Source organism: Schistocerca gregaria, chromosome 11 (assembly GCF_023897955.1).
Source record: "Schistocerca gregaria isolate iqSchGreg1 chromosome 11, iqSchGreg1.2, whole genome shotgun sequence".
Lineage (NCBI taxonomy): Eukaryota > Metazoa > Arthropoda > Insecta > Orthoptera > Acrididae > Schistocerca > Schistocerca gregaria.
The window spans coordinates 115,141,926-115,160,310 of NC_064930.1; the positions used below are offsets into that span (position 1 = coordinate 115,141,926).

The window sequence follows — 18,385 nt, forward strand, 5'->3', positions numbered from 1 at the left end:
CAAGAAGAGCATTGAAGCTTTCGAAATGAGGTGCTACAGAGGAATGCTGCAGATTAGATGCGTACACCACATAACTGATGATGAGGTATTGAATAGAATTGGGGAGAAGAGGAGTTTGTGGCACAACTTGGCCAGAAGAAGGGATCGGTTGGTAGGACATGTTCTGAGGCATCAAGGGATCACAAATTTAGCATTGGAGGGCAGCGTGGAGGGTAAAAATCGTAGAAGGATACCAAGAGATGAATACACTAAGCAGATTCAGAAGAATGTAGGCTGCAGTAAGTACTGGGAGATGAAGAAGCTTCCGCAGGATAGAGTAGCATGGAGAGCTCCATCAAACCAGTCTCAGGACTGAAGAACACAACAACAACAACAACAACAACATCAACATCAACATATGAAACATCTACGAAACACATCAGCCAAGATAAAAGCTCGCAATAACATCATCCAGAGGCTATGTGGCACAACCTGCGGAGCTTAAATGTAGATCTTGTGTTCATAGGTTCTTGCACAGTTTTTTTGGGTCATATAGTATGGTGGTTTGGTGTGGTGTAATAGCTGCCATTCCAGCCTCATAAATGCCCGGCTTAACAACACGATGCGCATGATTATAGCTACAATCAGACGACTCCTGTCTGCCGTCTTCTCCTGCTAACCAATATCTACCCGCTACAGATTTGCAGAACTGAGACCCTACTTACAGACTACCAAAATACACAAGAGAATAAGGAACTACCCATCATGACGACGTATGTGATTTACGTTCGAAACAGCCTTCACTACTGTATGCTCAACAAGTAAAACCAAAGTAAGAGATATCTGGAACAAGAACTGCCAACGCATGGCACATCAGCAAGGACGCGAATGCTTCGAGAATACAACTTTGATACTGGGCCGTCGAAGCACTGAATAAATTCCGCATTGTGGAGTCTCAGAACGGTGACTGCGGTGTGCTGAAGCATTCTATCAGACATTTGGGAGGGAAGTGCGTCCTACCATGCTGCAAGGGCACCTGGGATGACTTTATGAATGCCAATGCATTAGCGGTGGAATGGTTTAGTCAACCAGATATTAATATTTACTCGATATATTTTTGTTTTATGCAGTGACCTTCATTACATATTATAAATGTACTGCATTCGTGTGGCGTACCAGTTATCATGATGACGCGACTGGATTGAGGATTTCATGGTAGGGAGGATGCAGCTTCAGTTATCTTGGATGGAGAGTCATCGACAGATCGAGAAGTAAGTTCAGATGTGCCCCAGGAAAGTATGCCGGAAGCCTCGCTGTTCATTAATGACCTCACGGACCGTGTTAATATAAGGAGCTACTGTCCGGATGAAGCTGCATAAATAATCTAAGATGATTTGAAATACTAGTAACATGTTTTAAATCTTCAGAATTATGGGCTCACAAAACGTTTAAGTGTAATGCCCTTTTTGACACATTTATTTACACAATTCCGTCTTGATCACACAGATTCATATACACTCTATTACCGGTTAAAAAAATGGTTCAAATGGCTCTGAGCACTATGCGACTTAACATCTGAGGTCATCATTCCCCTAGAACTTAGAACTACTTAAACCTAACTAACCTAAGGACATCACACACATCTATGTCCGAGGCAGGATTCGTACCTGCGACCGTAGCGGTCGCTTACCCGTTTCGGCTACGCTATTCAGACTGGTAGATCTCTGAATACATCAAAGTAAGCATACAGGTTAAAGTCGCTCTGTTCATTCAGCAGTAATTCCAGTGGTTTTCTGTGCACATAAAGCTCCATTTCTTCGAGCAGGTTCATTAACTGTCCCTTTGACGCCCTATGCAACACTTTCATATTACTATCTATACGTCCTACCGAATGTCTTTCTCTGTCTAAACGTGTACCCGTTTTAGAGAACATACATATAATCAAAATAAGAGTGCTTTCGGCATTCATAAAAGATTGTATGTTACCTAACCAGGCTCAGGGCTGTATTGTATAGTATTTATGCTTTATATGGGTTTCAAGTATGAGTCCAATTTCACGTATCAGCATATGTTTTTAATGTCAGACTCTTTTTAACTAAAGACAACTGAATTTTAATTTTTATATTGGCGACACTGGTTTACTATGTACTCTAGCTAAAGTGCCCTCTGCTGCGAGTAGGTTCTTGTGTAAATACGTGAGGCAATCTGAGTATTATCAGAATGTACCATGTACTCACACATTTAACTTTATGATTTTTATCAGAATATTTTAGGGGTATGTACGGCTGCTATATATGCCTATAAATATTTTATATTTTTATACTTCATGCATCAGTAATACTGTATAGATTTAGTCGTAAGTAACTGAACCTGGTCGCTTACACAATTTTTATATTTACATTGGGTCTGAAGATAGCGGTAAGCCAAAACCGGTCATAAAGTGTAAAGAAATCAGTGTGATGAAGACGGACTTGTGAAAATAACAATGCCAAAAATAAAATGATTGCGGACTCATTTATTGACTTCATGTCTTCAGTTGATAAGCAATACCCTTTGATTGCAATATTAGTGGATCACAACTGGAATCGATAGACTGATACAAAAACCTGGATGTCACATGTTTCACGGATATGAAATGGAACGGTCACATAGCATCAGGTAAAGCAGATGGTAGACTTCGGTTCGTTGGCAGAATAGTTGTAAAAGGGGTTCGGTCTAAAAAGGAGATTGTTTACAAATCACTCTTGCGACTCGTGCTAGAATACTCTTATTGCTGAAATGTGTGAGGTCCATGCCAAACGGGACGAACAGCTGATATTCAGCGTGTATAGACAAGAGCAGAACAAATAGTTACAGGCTTGTTTGACCCATGGGAGGGTGCCACAGAGATGCTAAAAAAAAAATAAAAAAAAACGTGAAGTGCCACGCGCTCTAAGACAGACGTGAAATCCTACTTACAAAGTTTCGAGAACTGTTATTGATCGAAGAATCTAGTACAGACGGTCCAAGCAGTCATTCTTCGCGTGCTGCATACGCGATATGAAATCTTAACACGTGGGACAATACTAAGTATCCTCTGCCGTGCACTTCAGACTGGTTTGCAGAGTTTGACTGTATGTGTAGATGTACGCTGTAGCCACACCCCAGTCGTGTTACGACTAGGAAGAGCATGTGTCCTGGGTGACCTAGACAAGTGTGTGACACAGACAAGTGGTTTAAATATCTGAGCGCAACGTTGCAAAGCGATATGAGGTAGAACGGGCACGTGAGAAATGTCGTAGGAAATGGGAATGGTCGACTTCGGTTTATTGGGAGAATTTTAGGAAAGAGTGGTTCACCTGTAAAGGAGACCGCATATAGGACGCTGGTGCGACCTATTCTTGAGTACTGTTCGAGTGTTTGGAATACGTACGAGGTCGCATTGAAGGAAGACATCGAAGCAATTCAGAGGCGTGCTGCAAGATTTTTTACCGGTAGTTTCGAACAACACGTAAGTGTTACGGAGATGCTTCAAGAACTCAAATGGGAATGGTTCAAATGGCTCTGAGCACTATGGGACTCAACCGCTGTGGTCATCAGTCATCTAGAACTTAGAACTACTTAAACCTAACTAACCTAAGGACATCACACACATCCATGCCCGAGGCAGGATTCGAACCTGCGACCGTAGCCGTCGCACGGTTCCCAACTGCGCGCCTAGATCAAATGGTAATCCCTGGAGAGAAGGCGACGTTATTTTCGAGAATCACTACCGAGAAAATTTAGAGAATCGGCATCTGAAGCTGACTGCCGAAGATTCTACTGCCGCCTACATACATTGCACGTAGGGACGACGAAGATAGGATACGACGAATTGTGGGGTCATACGGAATCGTATGGACAGTCGTTTCTATTTGCTAGTGGAACAGGGGAGGGAATGACTATTAGTGGTACAGAATACCCTCCGCCACGCACCATTCGGTAGCTTGCGGAGTGTCTGTGTAAATGTAGATGATTATAATAGAGTATTAGCTTCCCAGGAATTCTGTATTTTTTTCGCAGCTTACATACTTGCTTTTATCTGTGGCACTATAAGAAAATGAAGTATATTAATATTTTCACCACGGGAGAAAAGAAGCAGCAGCAACAACAACAACAGAAAAACCTGTTTATTTTACTTAATTTATATTCTAGTTTTAACATTATATGTGCTACATAAAAAGACATTGCATGCAATTTTTAATACATATACAAGACTGTGCAAACAGATACATAAATAAACAGATAACAAAAGTCATATTGTACAATAATAGTTTACACTAGGAAAAAAGCAGTTTACATAGGAGTCAATATTTCGTCGATATGTGTTATGCGTTGTCATTATATCTGGCGTTAAGACTTCATATCGATGCTTCCTGCGCTGGAAGTAAATGTTACAGCTTTAGTTGGCTTGCAGATTATTTCGACCTTGCTTACACCACGAAGTTATTTCCACCTTGACGTTTACAGTATGTGGCGGTAACCATGCGAAGGTATTATTTTTCTAATGGAGCGACTGTAGCTACAACGTTGTTAAGTGAGACGGTCAAGATCTGAATCAGTTGATGACTTCTGTTGTCACCCAAAGGATCTCCCGGCAGACCATGTGTTCCATGTCCAGTCATCAGCGTTCTGCCGTACATCTCCTAAGCTGTTACCATCCATCGTTCAAGACGTACAAGGTGTTGTACTGTTGTAGACCTGTAAACGGAACACGATTATAGATTTCTTGAATAGTCACTCTAACAATTTTGTTTACCGCATAGATACTGGGTTATCAAAACAGTCTGAAGAGCTTGTGAGGGTCTTGTAGGGTACATTGTGTTGAGAAATAATTGTTCCCCAGGTTAGTGTTATAGGCCCTTTGCTGTTCCTTACCTACACAAACGATTTTCGAGACAATGTCAGCCAGCATCTTAGGTTGTTTGCAGATGACGCCGTCGTTTATCGGCTGGTAAAGTCATCAGAAGATCAAAACAAATGACAAAACGATTTAGAAAAGATATCTGTATGGTGCGAAAATTGCCAGTTGACCCTAAATACCGAAAAGTGCCAGGTCATACACATGAGTGCTAAAATAAATCAGTTACAGTTCGGTTACACGATAAATCAGTCAAATCTAAACGCCGTAAATTCAACTAAATACCTAGGAATTACAATTACGAACAGCTTGAATCGGAGAGAACACACAGAAAAGGTCGTGAGCAAGGCTGACTAAAGATTGCGTTTTGTCGGCAGGACACTTAGGAAATGTAACAGACCTACTAAGGAGACTGCCTACACTACGCTTGTCCGTCCTCTTTTAGAATAATGCTGCGCGCTGTGCGATCCTTACCAGATAGCACTGACGGGGTACATCGAAAAAGTTCAAAGAAGGGCAGCACGTTTTGTATTATCGCGAAATATGGGAGAGAGTGTCACAGAAATGATACAGGATTTGGGGTGCACATCATTAAAAGAAATGTTTTCTTCGTTGTGGTGTAGTCTTCTCACGAAATTTCGGTCACCAACTTACTCCTCCGAATGCGAAAATATTTTGCTGACGCTGACCACGATAAAATAAGAGAAATCAGAGCTCGCACGGAAAGATTTAGGTGTTCGTTCTTTCCGCGCGCTATACGAGATTGGAATAATAGAGAAATGTGAAGGTTCGGTGAATCGTGTGCCAGGCACTTAAATGTGATTTGCAGAGTATCCATGTAGATGTTAAGAAAAAAAATTTTGATACGTTGCAGCATGTCCGAGTTAATTAAAACTGAGGTTAGCGTTGCGCGCGCGAATTCAAGCGGCCCACCATGTAGAATTAATGTCAGTTGTTCTCACAGTGTAGATGATAGCGCACGAAACTGCTCATCCTTTGTCTCCGGTTCGATTACTACTACCGTACCGTATTCCATTTTTTCATCGCTCTCTTGTTCGGTTTTAGGCCAACCAAACGAAGAACAGTCTCTGTAAGCCCACCTTCATACACAAGGTGGTCGCGGAGCCTCGACTGTTTAGTATAAAATGTCAAATCGAAATACCTCCAGCCGTCTAAATTTCGAGTTTTATTTTATTTGTTCTGCGAGTTTCAGCGTTATATTACGCCATCTTCAGGCACCTTGACCCTTGACAGTCGAAATAGGTACCAGCGAAGTGACTCTGGTATCCGTAGACTTCTTTTCAACACGTCGATCCCTTCGATCATCACTTGCAGACTGTTAACAGTGATGATTTTTATTTGGAATTTTAAACGAAGGACACGTTTGGCGACACCCTGTCTGGTGGACAGTCAAAGGCCTGACTGGGTGACTTCAATGCTAATTTAACACGGAGACGGTGTAACGTATCCATTTTTTTCTGAACAATAATTTCTCAGTACAACCTACACCGCAAACCAAACCTTCACAAGCGTTTCAGCGTTTCTGACCACCCTGTGTATGTGTGCGTGTGTGCGTGTGTGTGTGTGTGTGTGTGTGTTGAAGTTATACGAATGAGTCCTGAACCTATGCTTTTCGTGCACAATGCGCTTGCGAACTGTGATATCCGAACCAAACAAGCATCACACCCTGAGTCTGTACCGACGTGTGGGAGACAGTTTGTGGCAGATAGTGTTTTACCCCGTAATGTGAGACATGGTCCTGGGATCAGTACCCTGCCGTATCCTCGAGTGACCACTAGCGGATTAGAAAACTGAGAGCGACATTTGTCTCCGTGGAGTGTGGTGCTCTGATACTTCCATCTGCCAACGATAGACCCGATCTCTTGTCGACAGTAGAGATCCTCACGTGTCTATTGCTGGATGTTTGATGGACACACGATGCAAGGACCTGTACAAATCTGAGAGTGTTTCTCGGGTGTCAGCTGGTCTCCGGTCCCTCAGAAGTGTCCGCAGACGGGCCTGGCTGGAAGGAGGACGGCACCGCCGAACACCTTGACCGGGGAGCGCGCCCACGCCACCAGTAGTGGCAGCCCCGCGTCCGGGATCGAACCGCGGCCCTGCGCGCACCGCTCGAAGCCTGAGTGCACGAGGCGCGCCGCAGCCGCCTGGAACGCCCGGCTGGAGCTGGAGATGCGGCCCGGAGGCCTGGAGGGGTACCGCCTGTACCACGGGAAGGGCTGCCGGCGGCGGCGCAGTGGGCTGCCAAAACGAACCAAATGTTACAGTGTTGCGGCACTTGTTCTGGGGAAAATATACAGACACACATCTGGAGAGAGAGAGAGAGAGAGAGAGAGAGAGAGAGAGAGAGAGAAATGGAGGATATGTATGCAAATGGGAGAAGACAACAAGTGGCAGTAGAACAGATATAGAGGAAATTGGAAGTAGGGGTAGAGCAAGGGAGGGAGAGAGAGAGAGAGAGAGAGAGAGAGAGAGAGAGAGAGAGAGAGAGAGAGAGAGATGGAGGATTCGTATGGAAAGGGTAGAAGACAACCAAGAGGTAGTAGAAGAGAAATAGAGGAAACTGGAACTAGGAGTAGAGCAAACGTACACACACACGTCTGGGGGAGCGAGAGAGAGAGAGAGAGAGAGAGAGAGAGAGAGAGAGAGAGAGAGAGAGAGAGAGAGAGAGAGAGAAATGGAGGATATGTATGCAAATGGGAGAAGACAACAAGTGGCAGTAGAACAGATATAGAGGAAATTGGAAGTAGGGGTAGAGCAAGGGAGGGAGAGAGAGAGAGAGAGAGAGAGAGAGAGAGAGAGAGAGAGAGAGAGAGAGAGAGAGAGAATATATATGGAAAGGGTAGAAGACACCAAGAGGTAGTAGAAGAGAAATAGAGGAAACTGGAAGTAGGAGTAGAGCAAACGTACACACACACGTCTGGGGGAGCGAGAGGGAGAGAGAGAGAGAGAGAGAGAGAGAGAGAGAGAGAGAGAGAGAGAGAGAGAGAGAGAGAGAGAGAGAGAATATATATGGAAAGGGTAGAAGACACCAAGAGGTAGTAGAAGAGAAATAGAGGAAACTGGAAGTAGGAGTAGAGCAAACGTACACACACACGTCTGGGGGAGCGAGAGGGAGAGAGAGAGAGAGAGAGAGAGAGAGAGAGAGAGAGAGATATGCGATATGCGGAGGGTAGGTATGGAAAAGTAAAAGGCAACAAGTGGAAGTAGAAAAGAAATAGAGAAAATTGGAAATAGGGGTAACAGAGGTGAAGTACAAAGGAAATAGTAAAAAAAAAAATGGTTCAAATAGCTCTGAGCACTATGGGACTTGACGTTTGTGGTCATCAGTCCCCTAGAACTTAGAACTACTTAAACCTACCTAACCTAAGGACATCACACACATCCATGCCCGAGGCAGGATTTGAACTTGCGACTGGAGCGGTCACGCGGTTCCAGATCGAAGCGCCTAGAACCGCACGGCCACACCGGCCTGCCCAGAAATAGTAAAAGTTCTTTTGTACAGTATGAGCATATACACTGCCGGAAAAATACCGAGAAAAATATTTAATGTACGAGGGTGAGACAAATGAAAACCTGAAATATATTTTTTAAATATTATTTGTTGTGCAGAATTGGTACAAAGCTGTATCACGTTTCAACATAATCTCCCCGATGCTCCATGCAAGTTCTCCAGCGCTTACAGAGTGCATAAAATCCTATAGAAAAAAATTCTTTTGGTGGTCCGCTCAACCACTCGTGCACCGCGTGGCGTACCTCTTCATCAGAACGGAACGTCTTTCCTACCATTGCGTCTTTTAGTGGTCCAAAGATACGGAAATCACTTAGGGCAAGGTCTGGTGAGTATGGTGGATGAGGAAGACACTCAAAATGCAGGTCTGCGATTGTTGTAACTGTTGTACGCAAAAACCGAACAACAGAACGCTCTTCTTCTGTGGTGCAAGTCGCAAGCGGGGCGGCCATTTTTATTCTGATACTGCGACGGTATGTGTGCATCTGCACTATGCTGCCACCTACAGGCCATTTTGCGCGATGTTTGTAGCGCGCTAGCCAACTCAGAGGACAACGGCGCAAAATTTCGATTTGTTATTACAAAATTTAAGGTTTTCATTTGATTCACACTCGTAATTTAATGGAATTTGGGGAATAAGTTTGTCTGGGTAACATTTATAACTGACTAACATTGCAAGATGACGGGTTAATATAACAGCGATTTAAGCAATTGCAAATGTGTAACCGCCATAATATTGCATGTAAGCATGCAAAAGGGCATTCATTGTGTTGTACGGGTGCCAGATGTTCGTTTTTGGGATGGAATTCGATGCCTGTTGCACTTGGTCGGTCAGTACAGTGACTGTTAATGGTGGTTGTGAATGATGCTGGAATGGTCGTCCGATGACGTGCTGTATGTGCTCCACCGAAGACAGATGTGGTGACCGAGCAAACCTAAGCAAAATGTCCACACTCTGTAGAACGTTGTGTGTGAATGTGGGGAACCGTATTTTAAAGGGGGCTTTTGAATGAACTTACTTATTGTAGATGACTTTACTTCTCAAGTTATGTTTCCTGCAGGCTGCTGTGGCCGAGGGGGTCTAGGCGCTTCCGGGACTTCGCGGCTGGTACGGTAGCAGGTTGGAATCCTGCCCGGGGCATGGTTGTGTGTGATGTCCTTAGGTTGTTGTTGTTGTGGTCTTCAGTCCTGTGCGAGCTGCTTCATCTCCCAGTACTTCCTCCAACCTACGTCCTTCTGAATCTGCTTAGTGTATTCATCTCTTGGTCTCCCTCTACGACTTTTACCCTCCACGTTGCCCTACAATACTAAATTGGTGATCCCTTGATGCCTCAGAACATGTCCTACCAACCGATCCCTTCTTCTTCTCAAGTTGTGCCACAAACTCCTCTTCTCCCCAATTCTATTCAATACCTCCTCATTAGTTACGTGATCTATCCACCTTATCTTCAGCATTCTTCTGTAGCACCACAGTTCGAGAGCTTCTATTCTCTTCTTGTCCAAACTATTTATCGTCCACGTTTCTCTTCCATACATGGCTACACTCCATACAAATACTTTCAGAAACGACTTCCTGACATTTAAATCTATACTCGATATTAACAAATTTCTCTTCTTCAGAAATGCTTTCCTTGCCATTACCAGTCTACATTTTATATCCTCTCTACTTCGACCACCATCAGTTATTTTGCTCCCTAAATAGCAAAACTCCTTTACTACTTTAAGCGTCTCATTTCCTAATCTAATTCCCTCAGCAGCACCCGACTTAATTCGACTACATTCCATTATCCTCGTTTTGCTTTTTTTGACGTTTATCTTATATCCTCCTTTCAATAAACTGTCCATTCCTTTCAACTGCTCTTCCAAGTTCCTTGCTGTCTCTGACAGAATAACACTGTCATCGGCGAACCTCAAGGTTAGTTAGGTTTAAGTGGCTCTAAGTCTAGGGGACTGATGACCTAAGATGTTAAGCACTATAGTGCGTGGAGCCACTTGACTGTTTATGTTTCTTTATTTTAACGACTAAGAGTATTTAGACCCTTGTTCGCAATGCGTAACACTGTTCCTGATCCTGGTATCAGAATGCATACCCTAAGAATTTACTCCAAAATTTAGCTGTTTTACTCCGCGTTATGGAATTGTATTGACATTTCTTCATTACTTGTTTTTCGTGTAGTCATTTTACCTATTCTTTGTGCTTTATATGGGACTACTTTTATTTTATTCTAGGGTTTTGTGTGTCTGCAGTGGTTTGATTACTTGCATTTTACTTACTTGAACGGAAATGAAGTCCGATGCTTCTTGACAAAGAGTAGGGGAGCGATGCGGGAGACCGTATCTTCGTTCGTCGTCTGCGCTGTCGCTGTTGCCGAGAGACACCGTTATACCAGGAGGAAAGGCGCGTCGATCTTACAGCATGAGATATGAGGACCTTACGCCGTTGACAACACACAACGGTCACGGCAGCACCTGATTCCAGGATAGCTGCAGTAGTTAGGATCTACGAACTGTCCCCTCTTGACCAGGTCCCCAAAACTTAACTCGTAACGAAATCCCTTCTAAACAAATTGTCTTAACGATCGTCTATAAAGGCTTCGTACAACGAGAAGAACTGTTACAGTTTATGGAATAATAACAGATACGACCAAACTGTTTTACTTAACTTAACTTTGTTCACAGTTTCATTTCGCATTCACCACTCATTCACCGAAACCCTTTGATGAACAATTTTGGTTGCTTGACACCTACAGTCAATGATAATGGTACAACTTTTCTCCTTTTTATAAATTGAAGCCCGCTCTCCGCGATATAATAATAATAATAATAATAATAATAATAATAATAATAATAATAAAAAGGTCTAAATACCGCGTCCCTCGTGAGATGCGTATAGATTTATCCCGGAATTGACCGCCCTGTTGTGTACTCAGTTTAATGACCACACTTCGCTATCCGCTATTTTTCGTAACTGAATGTCCATTTGTTAGTCTGATTATACACTGCAGCTATTTAAAATTCGCCCCTATATTTTTCACAACGCACAATTAGCACTTCTTTACTTGTTTCTTTTTTCTCTCTAAGAGTAAACGAAAAAAAAAGACGCCGTATCATCGGATTAGTCGATATAAAGCAAAACACCTTAATATGCCCAGTTTTACCTCTTCTTATAGGATCGGCTATCTTACTCATAAATTTACTACATATTATTTCCAATAACACTAAACAGGTATCGCCGTTATATTTTAATTGTATTCAAAAGCATGTTACTATTATTATGACCGACCAAATCGTAACAAATCGCGCGGCGTGCGTTTTTAACGATAACTTTACGCTATTCAAGTTCCGTTACAGCTATCTTGACTCGTAATGTTACACATGCTTCTTGACAAAGAGTAGGGGACGATGCGGGAGACCCGCTCCGCTGTACTAGGCAAGGTCCTAGCTGAGGTGGTTTGCCGTTGCCTTCCTCCGACCGTAATGGGGATGAATGATGATGACGAAGACGACACAACAACACCCAGTCATCTCGGGGCAGGTGAAAAATTCTGGACCCCGCCGGGAATCGAACCCGGGACCCCGTGATCGGGAAGCGAGACCGCTAGCTGCTGACATTTTTCTTACTACTTTTACATATTTGTGTTTATAGAAGAAAAGTGCTTTAAGCCGATCACTACACGCGACACCTGTATCTCAGTTTTTCGTAGCAATGTTTGTGGGCGCGCCAATACATACGTTATGCCGTGCGCGGCTTTTACCGCGATTTTGTAGGCGTGGTCCTATCTTGTACTGTCACGGCTGGTGTGCGTGAGGTAACAGACGATAACGGTGGAAAATTTTTCCGCCACATATTTGTACTTTCTCGCTCTTATTCTGGCTGTTTGTCTCCGTTCACTAGGGCCACTTCACGGTTTAGACGTTTCGTGATGGATGGTTCCTATATCCGGTTACCTTGGTGTCTATTTTACATTATATGCGATTTTATGACTCACGGGTCACGTATCGAGCTACTGTACATAAGTTTTTATTACTTTCAGTTCACGTTGTCTTTCCTTGATTTGTATCTGATTGATTGGTTCCTTGTTTCTTTAGACAATCTGATGATGCCCCAAAACGGTGAAACGCGTCATTGATATTAAATAATTTTCGCAACCGAGACTGCTTTTCTTCTGAAACTCTTTTAAACCGGTTGCTGTAACACCATGTCACGATGGAATTTTATTTTGTAATGAAATTATCCTTCAGAGTAAGTTTCTTTTGGGATTGCGTAATTTATATTTCAAATCAATTTTTCTTGGAACAATAAAACAATATATTACATACACTCCTGGAAATGGAAAAAAGAACACATTGACACCGGTGTGTCAGACCCACCATACTTGCTCCGGACACTGCGAGAGGGCTGTACAAGCAATGATCACACGCACGGCACAGCGGACACACCAGGAACCGCGGTGTTGGCCGTCGAATGGCGCTAGCTGCGCAGCATTTGTGCACCGCCGCCGTCAGTGTCAGCCAGTTTGCCGTGGCATACGGAGCTCCATCGCAGTCTTTAACACTGGTAGCATGCCGCGACAGCGTGGACGTGAACCGTATGTGCAGTTGACGGACTTTGAGCGAGGGCATATAGTGGGCATGCGGGAGGCCGGGTGGACGTACCGCCGAATTGCTCAACACGTGGGGCGTGAGGTCTCCACAGTACATCGATGTTGTCGCCAGTGGTCGGCGGAAGGTGCACGTGCCCGTCGACCTGGGACCGGACCGCAGCGACGCACGGATGCACGCCAAGACCGTAGGATACTACGCAGTTCCGTAGGGGACCACACCGCCACTTCCCAGCAAATTAGGGACACTGTTGCTCCTGGGGTATCGGCGAGGACCATTCGCAACCGTCTCCATGAAGCTGGGCTACGGTCCAGCACACCGTTAGGCCGTCTTCCGCTCACGCCCCAACATCGTGCAGCCCGCCTCCAGTGGTGTCGCGACAGGCGTGAATGGAGGGACGAATGGAGACGTGTCGTCTTCAGCGATGAGAGTCGCTTCTGCCTTGGTGCCAATGATGGTCGTATGCGTGTTTGGCGCCGTGCAGGTGAGCGCCACAATCAGGACTGCATACGACCGAGGCACACAGAGCCAACACCCGGCATCATGGTGTGGGGAGCGATCTCCTACACTGGCCGTACACCTCTGGTGATCGTCGAGGGGACACTGAATAGTGCACGGTACATCCAACCCGTCATTGAACCCATCGTTCTACCATTCCTAGACCGGCAAGGGAACTTGCTGTTCCAACAGGACAATGCACGTCCGCATGTATCCCGTGCCACCTGACGTGCTGTAGAAGGTGTAAGTCAACTACCCTGGCCAGCAAGATCTCCGGATCTGTCCCCCATTGAGCATGTTTGGGACTGGATGAAGCGTCGTCTCACGCGGTCTGCACGTCCAGCACGAACGCTGGTCCAACTGAGGCGCCAGGTGGAAATGGCATGGCAAGCCGTTCCACAGGACTACATCCAGCATCTCTACGATCGTCTCCATGGGAGAATAGCAGCCTGCATTGCTGCGAAAGGTGGATATACACTGTACTAGTGCCGACATTGTGCATGCTCTGTTGCCTGTGTGTATGTGCCTGTGGTTCTGTTAGTGTGATCATGTGATGTATCTGACCCCAGGAATGCGTCAATAAAGTTTCCTCTTCCTGGGACAATGAATTCACGGTGTTCTTATTTCAATTTCCAGGAGTTTAAAATGTATCCACAGTTGCGGAAATTGACAACCATCAGCTGTATAGTGAAATGACGACAGTGAAAATTTGTGCCTGACCGGGACTCGAACCCGGGTGTTGCCGTACGTGGGAGACATTTTACTCGAAAGTCGCTCGCCCAGTGTCGGCGGATAAATACGATATAGCATGTCTGAAGGAACGCTGCATCATAATTCGGAGTAATACAGGCACTGCAATACTGCATTGCCTGTACATTTGTTGGATAGTGTATACTAAAAGAAATCAGTAGAGGAAGTGATCTTATGTGTTATTACGAGCAGTGACGTTAAATGTAATGAAAAATTTTATACTCAATAATGCTCAGACAACTTAAATTTTCTAACCTGATTTTTTTTTGTATAAGAATTGCATGCTACTGCTTTGACATTGATGCCTTTCAAATCCTTCAGCTATGAAAAAAATCGAAGAGGGCCACGCTAGTGCCTTATGAGTGAGGCAAAAACTGAAATAGGCTCGGAGAGTGCATTGGAAAAATTAGAAGAGTGTGAGACAGAAATAAAAAACAATTTGAGAGAATGATAGAGAGAGTAAAAGAGTGAAAGAGAAAGATTAAGAAAGTTGAGAGAATAGGAAAGTTTGAGAGAAATATTAAAAGACTTAGAGAGAGTGAATGAGAGAGAGATAGGGGAGGGGGGAAGAGAGAGAAAGTGAGTATGATATTGAAAGCAGGAGAGACTGGCAGACAGGCAGGCAGATAGAGGAGACAACAGAATATTTGTCAGCCTGCTGGAGACCCGGCCACCAGCTGACAGTTACTTCACCACGGCAGATGTTTCGCACCTGTCGCCGCCGCCATCCTCAGGTGCAGCCCCCCTCCTCCTCCGGGCGAATCCCCTGAAAGGGTAGCGGGGCGCTGGCTGTGGGGGCGTGGCCAGCAGGTTGAAGCCGAACAGCTCTCCCTCGATGCCGTCGTCGAGGCCCTTCTCCTGGTCCGTGTACTCTTGCCCCACCACCACGTCGCCGCCCGGAGGCAGCTTCAGGCCCCTCAACTGTTCGGGAAAAAAAAAATCAAGATTGCGTAAACAGCTTCCTCTCTTAGTTGGCAACATTGTGTTCCAAACAGAACTGCTACTTACTAGCCTTTTGGAACACTCCATATTTGAAAATGTATTGGGCTATACTCGTAGCACACAACCTACTTATACACTACTGGCCATTAAAATTGCTACAACACGAAGATGACTTGCTACAGACGTGAAATTTTAACGACAGGAAGAAGATGGTGTTATATGCAAATGATTAGCTTTTCAGAGCATTCACACGAGGTTGGCGCCGGTGGCGACACCTACAACGTGCTGACATGAGGAGAGTTACCAACCGATTTCTCATACACAAACAGCAGTTCACCGGCTTCGCCTGGTGAAACGTGGTTGTGATGCCAAGTGTGAGGAGGAGAAATGGGAACCATCACGTTTCCGACTTTGATAAAGGTCGGATTGCAGCCTATCGCGATTGCGGTTTATCGTATCGCGACATTGCTGCACGCGTTGGTCGAGATCCAATGACTGTTAGCAGAATGGGTTCAGGAGGGTAATACGGAACGTCGTGCTGGATTCCGACGGCCTCGTATCACTAGCAGCAGGGATGATAGGCATGCTATCCGCACGGCTGTAACGGATCGTGCAGCCATGTCTCGATCCCTGAGTCAACAGTTGGGGACGTTTGCAAGACCTCAACCATCTCCACGAACAGTTCGACGACGTTTGCAGCAACACGGACTATCAGCTCGGAGACCGTGGCTGCGGTTACGCTTGACGCTGCGTCACAGACAGGAGCGCCTGCGATGGTGTACTCGACCACGAACCTCATTACACGAATGGCAAAACGTCATTCTTCGGATGAATCCAGGTTCTGTTTACAGCATCATGATGGTCTCATCCGTGTTTGGTGACATCGCGGTGAATGCACATTGGAAGCGTATCTTCCTCATCGCCATGCTGGAGTATCACCTGGCGTGATGGTACGGGGTGCCATCAGTTACACGTCTCGGTCACCTCTTGCTCGCTTTGACGGCACTTTGAACAGTGGACGTTGCATTTCAGATGTGTTACGACCCATGGCTCTACCCTTCATTCGATCCCTGCGAAAACCTACATTTGAGCAGGATAATGCACGACCGCACGCTGCAGGCCCTGTACGGCCCTTTCTGGATACAGAAGATGTTCGACTGCTGCACTGGCCAGCATATTCTCCAAATCTCTCACCAATTGAAAAAGTCTGGTCAATGGTGGCCGAGCAACTGGCTCGTGACAATACACCAGTCACTACTTTTGATGTACTGTGGTATCGTGTTGAAGGTGCATCTGCAGCTGTACCTGTACACGCCATCCAACCTCCGTTTGACTCAATGACCAGGCGTATCAAGGCCGTTATTACGGCCAGCTGTGGTTGTTCTGGGTTCTGATTTCTCAGGATGTATGCACCCAAATTGCGTGAAAATGTTATCACAAGTGAGTTGTAGTGTAATACATTTTTTCAATGAATACCTGTTTATCAGCATTTCTTCTTTGTGTAGCAATTTTAATGGCCACTAGTGTATATTAACAAGTGGCTAAAACAGTCACACGGATCCAGTTGCAGGTCGCCTATATACTGGCTTCCACGGACAAGAAAACTTTGATATTCAGTATCTCATACAATTATTAACTGAGTGAAAATTAATGAAAACCCTCAGTGGCCGACACGTGTTGTTGATATACCTCAATGGCGGCAGCTGAAAATGTGTGCCGCGACCTGGACTCGAACCCGGGATCTCCTGCTTACATGAGTCACCGAGGGCACAGATGAATAGCGCGAGTGCAGGGACTTATCCCTTGCACGCTCGCCGTGAGACCCACATTCCCAACTGTCCACAATCTACGTACATAATGTTCCTAATAGATATTTGCCCATACACTGTTCTGCCCATACACTGTTCTGCCCATACACTGTTCTGCCCATACACTGTTCTGCCCATACACTGTTCTGCCCATACACTGTTCTGCCCATACACTGTTCTGCCCATACACTGTTCTGCCCATACACTGTTCTGCCCATACACTGTTCTGCCCATACACTGTTCTGCCCATACACTGTTGTGCCCATACACTGTTGTGCCCATACACTGTTGTGCCCATACACTGTTGTGCCCATACACTGTTGTGCCCATACACTGTTGTGCCCATACACTGTTGTGCCCATACACTGTTGTGCCCATACACTGTTGTGCCCATACACTGTTGTGCCCATACACTGTTGTGCCCATACACTGTTGTGCCCATACACTGTTGTGCCCATACACTGTTGTGCCCATACACTGTTGTGCCCATACACTGTTGTGCCCATACACTGTTGTGCCCATACACTGTTGTGCCCATACACTGTTGTGCCCATACACTGTTCTGCCCATACACTGTTCTGCCCAGAACAGTTACTATCTTCATATATAGTTAAGAGGCTACCCGGCCATTGACCTTCGTCTGTGCGGATGCGCACAGGTTGCCCTAACTCTTACCCGAATCGTCACCTTAGTGTGCGCGTGTAATCAGTGAATTGGCAAATATCTATTAGGAAGATTAAATATGTGTGTCGGACCGAGACTCGAACTCGGGACCTGTATTCAGTGGTATATATGCATACTGCCTGAAAATGGATTTCGAGTAGGTTTAGTAGTTAAGTAGTGTTGAATCAAAGTCTTGCGTGCTGAAAAATTTTGAGAATTACGTTTCCTTGCTCGACTAAACAGAGATTGACTTTATGAGAGTTTTTTTGGACGATGACTTCGATGCTCTCTTGTAAGCGCACGTGCGAAAATTGCGCCTTGGACATAGGCAACCTGCGATACGCCAGTGCCGCTACTGTAGCCTATGTGGCAGGTGCTCGCTGTCTTGTTTGTCCGGTTCAGAATGAGAGACAAGTATACGGTGAGTATGAGAGTCAATGAATTTTTCAAGAACGTAGATGTGTAGCTAAGAAGAAACAGGAAAGTATTATAGCGTGCTACAACCTTCCCATTTTTATCTGGAATCTGCACCAGAATAAGGACATAAAGAGCGAAGCAGAATTATTGGAGCGCATATCGGAGACGATTATGCGGTAAATAACGTTTTACCCTGCAAAGCGCACTTGTTACCCGGCCACGGTGGGAGTACCATCATGTTTACGTCCGAGAAGCAGGGAGGGCAGGCAGTAAAAGTGTAAACCCCAGTACTCTTACGAGTGGAAATGCCTAAGTGTG

General features: G+C 45.1%; 2 protein-coding genes across 2 annotated transcripts in view; one reads left to right on the plus strand and one right to left on the minus strand.

Annotated features, from left to right (window-relative positions):
- The window catches only part of LOC126295230 (uncharacterized), a 2,305,622-nt gene that overhangs the window by 1,871,768 nt on the left and 415,469 nt on the right, over positions 1–18,385 (plus strand). The window lies entirely within an intron of this gene.
- The window catches only part of LOC126295232 (uncharacterized), a 150,419-nt gene continuing 136,146 nt past the window's right edge, over positions 4,113–18,385 (minus strand). The window contains exons 5-6 of the mRNA XM_049987582.1: positions 14,950–15,158; positions 4,113–7,117 (exon numbers count right to left, since the gene is read on the minus strand). Of these exons, the coding sequence (XP_049843539.1) occupies positions 6,856–7,117; positions 14,950–15,158 (471 nt within the window). The 3' untranslated portion in view covers positions 4,113–6,855. The remainder of the gene's footprint in view (positions 7,118–14,949; positions 15,159–18,385) is intronic.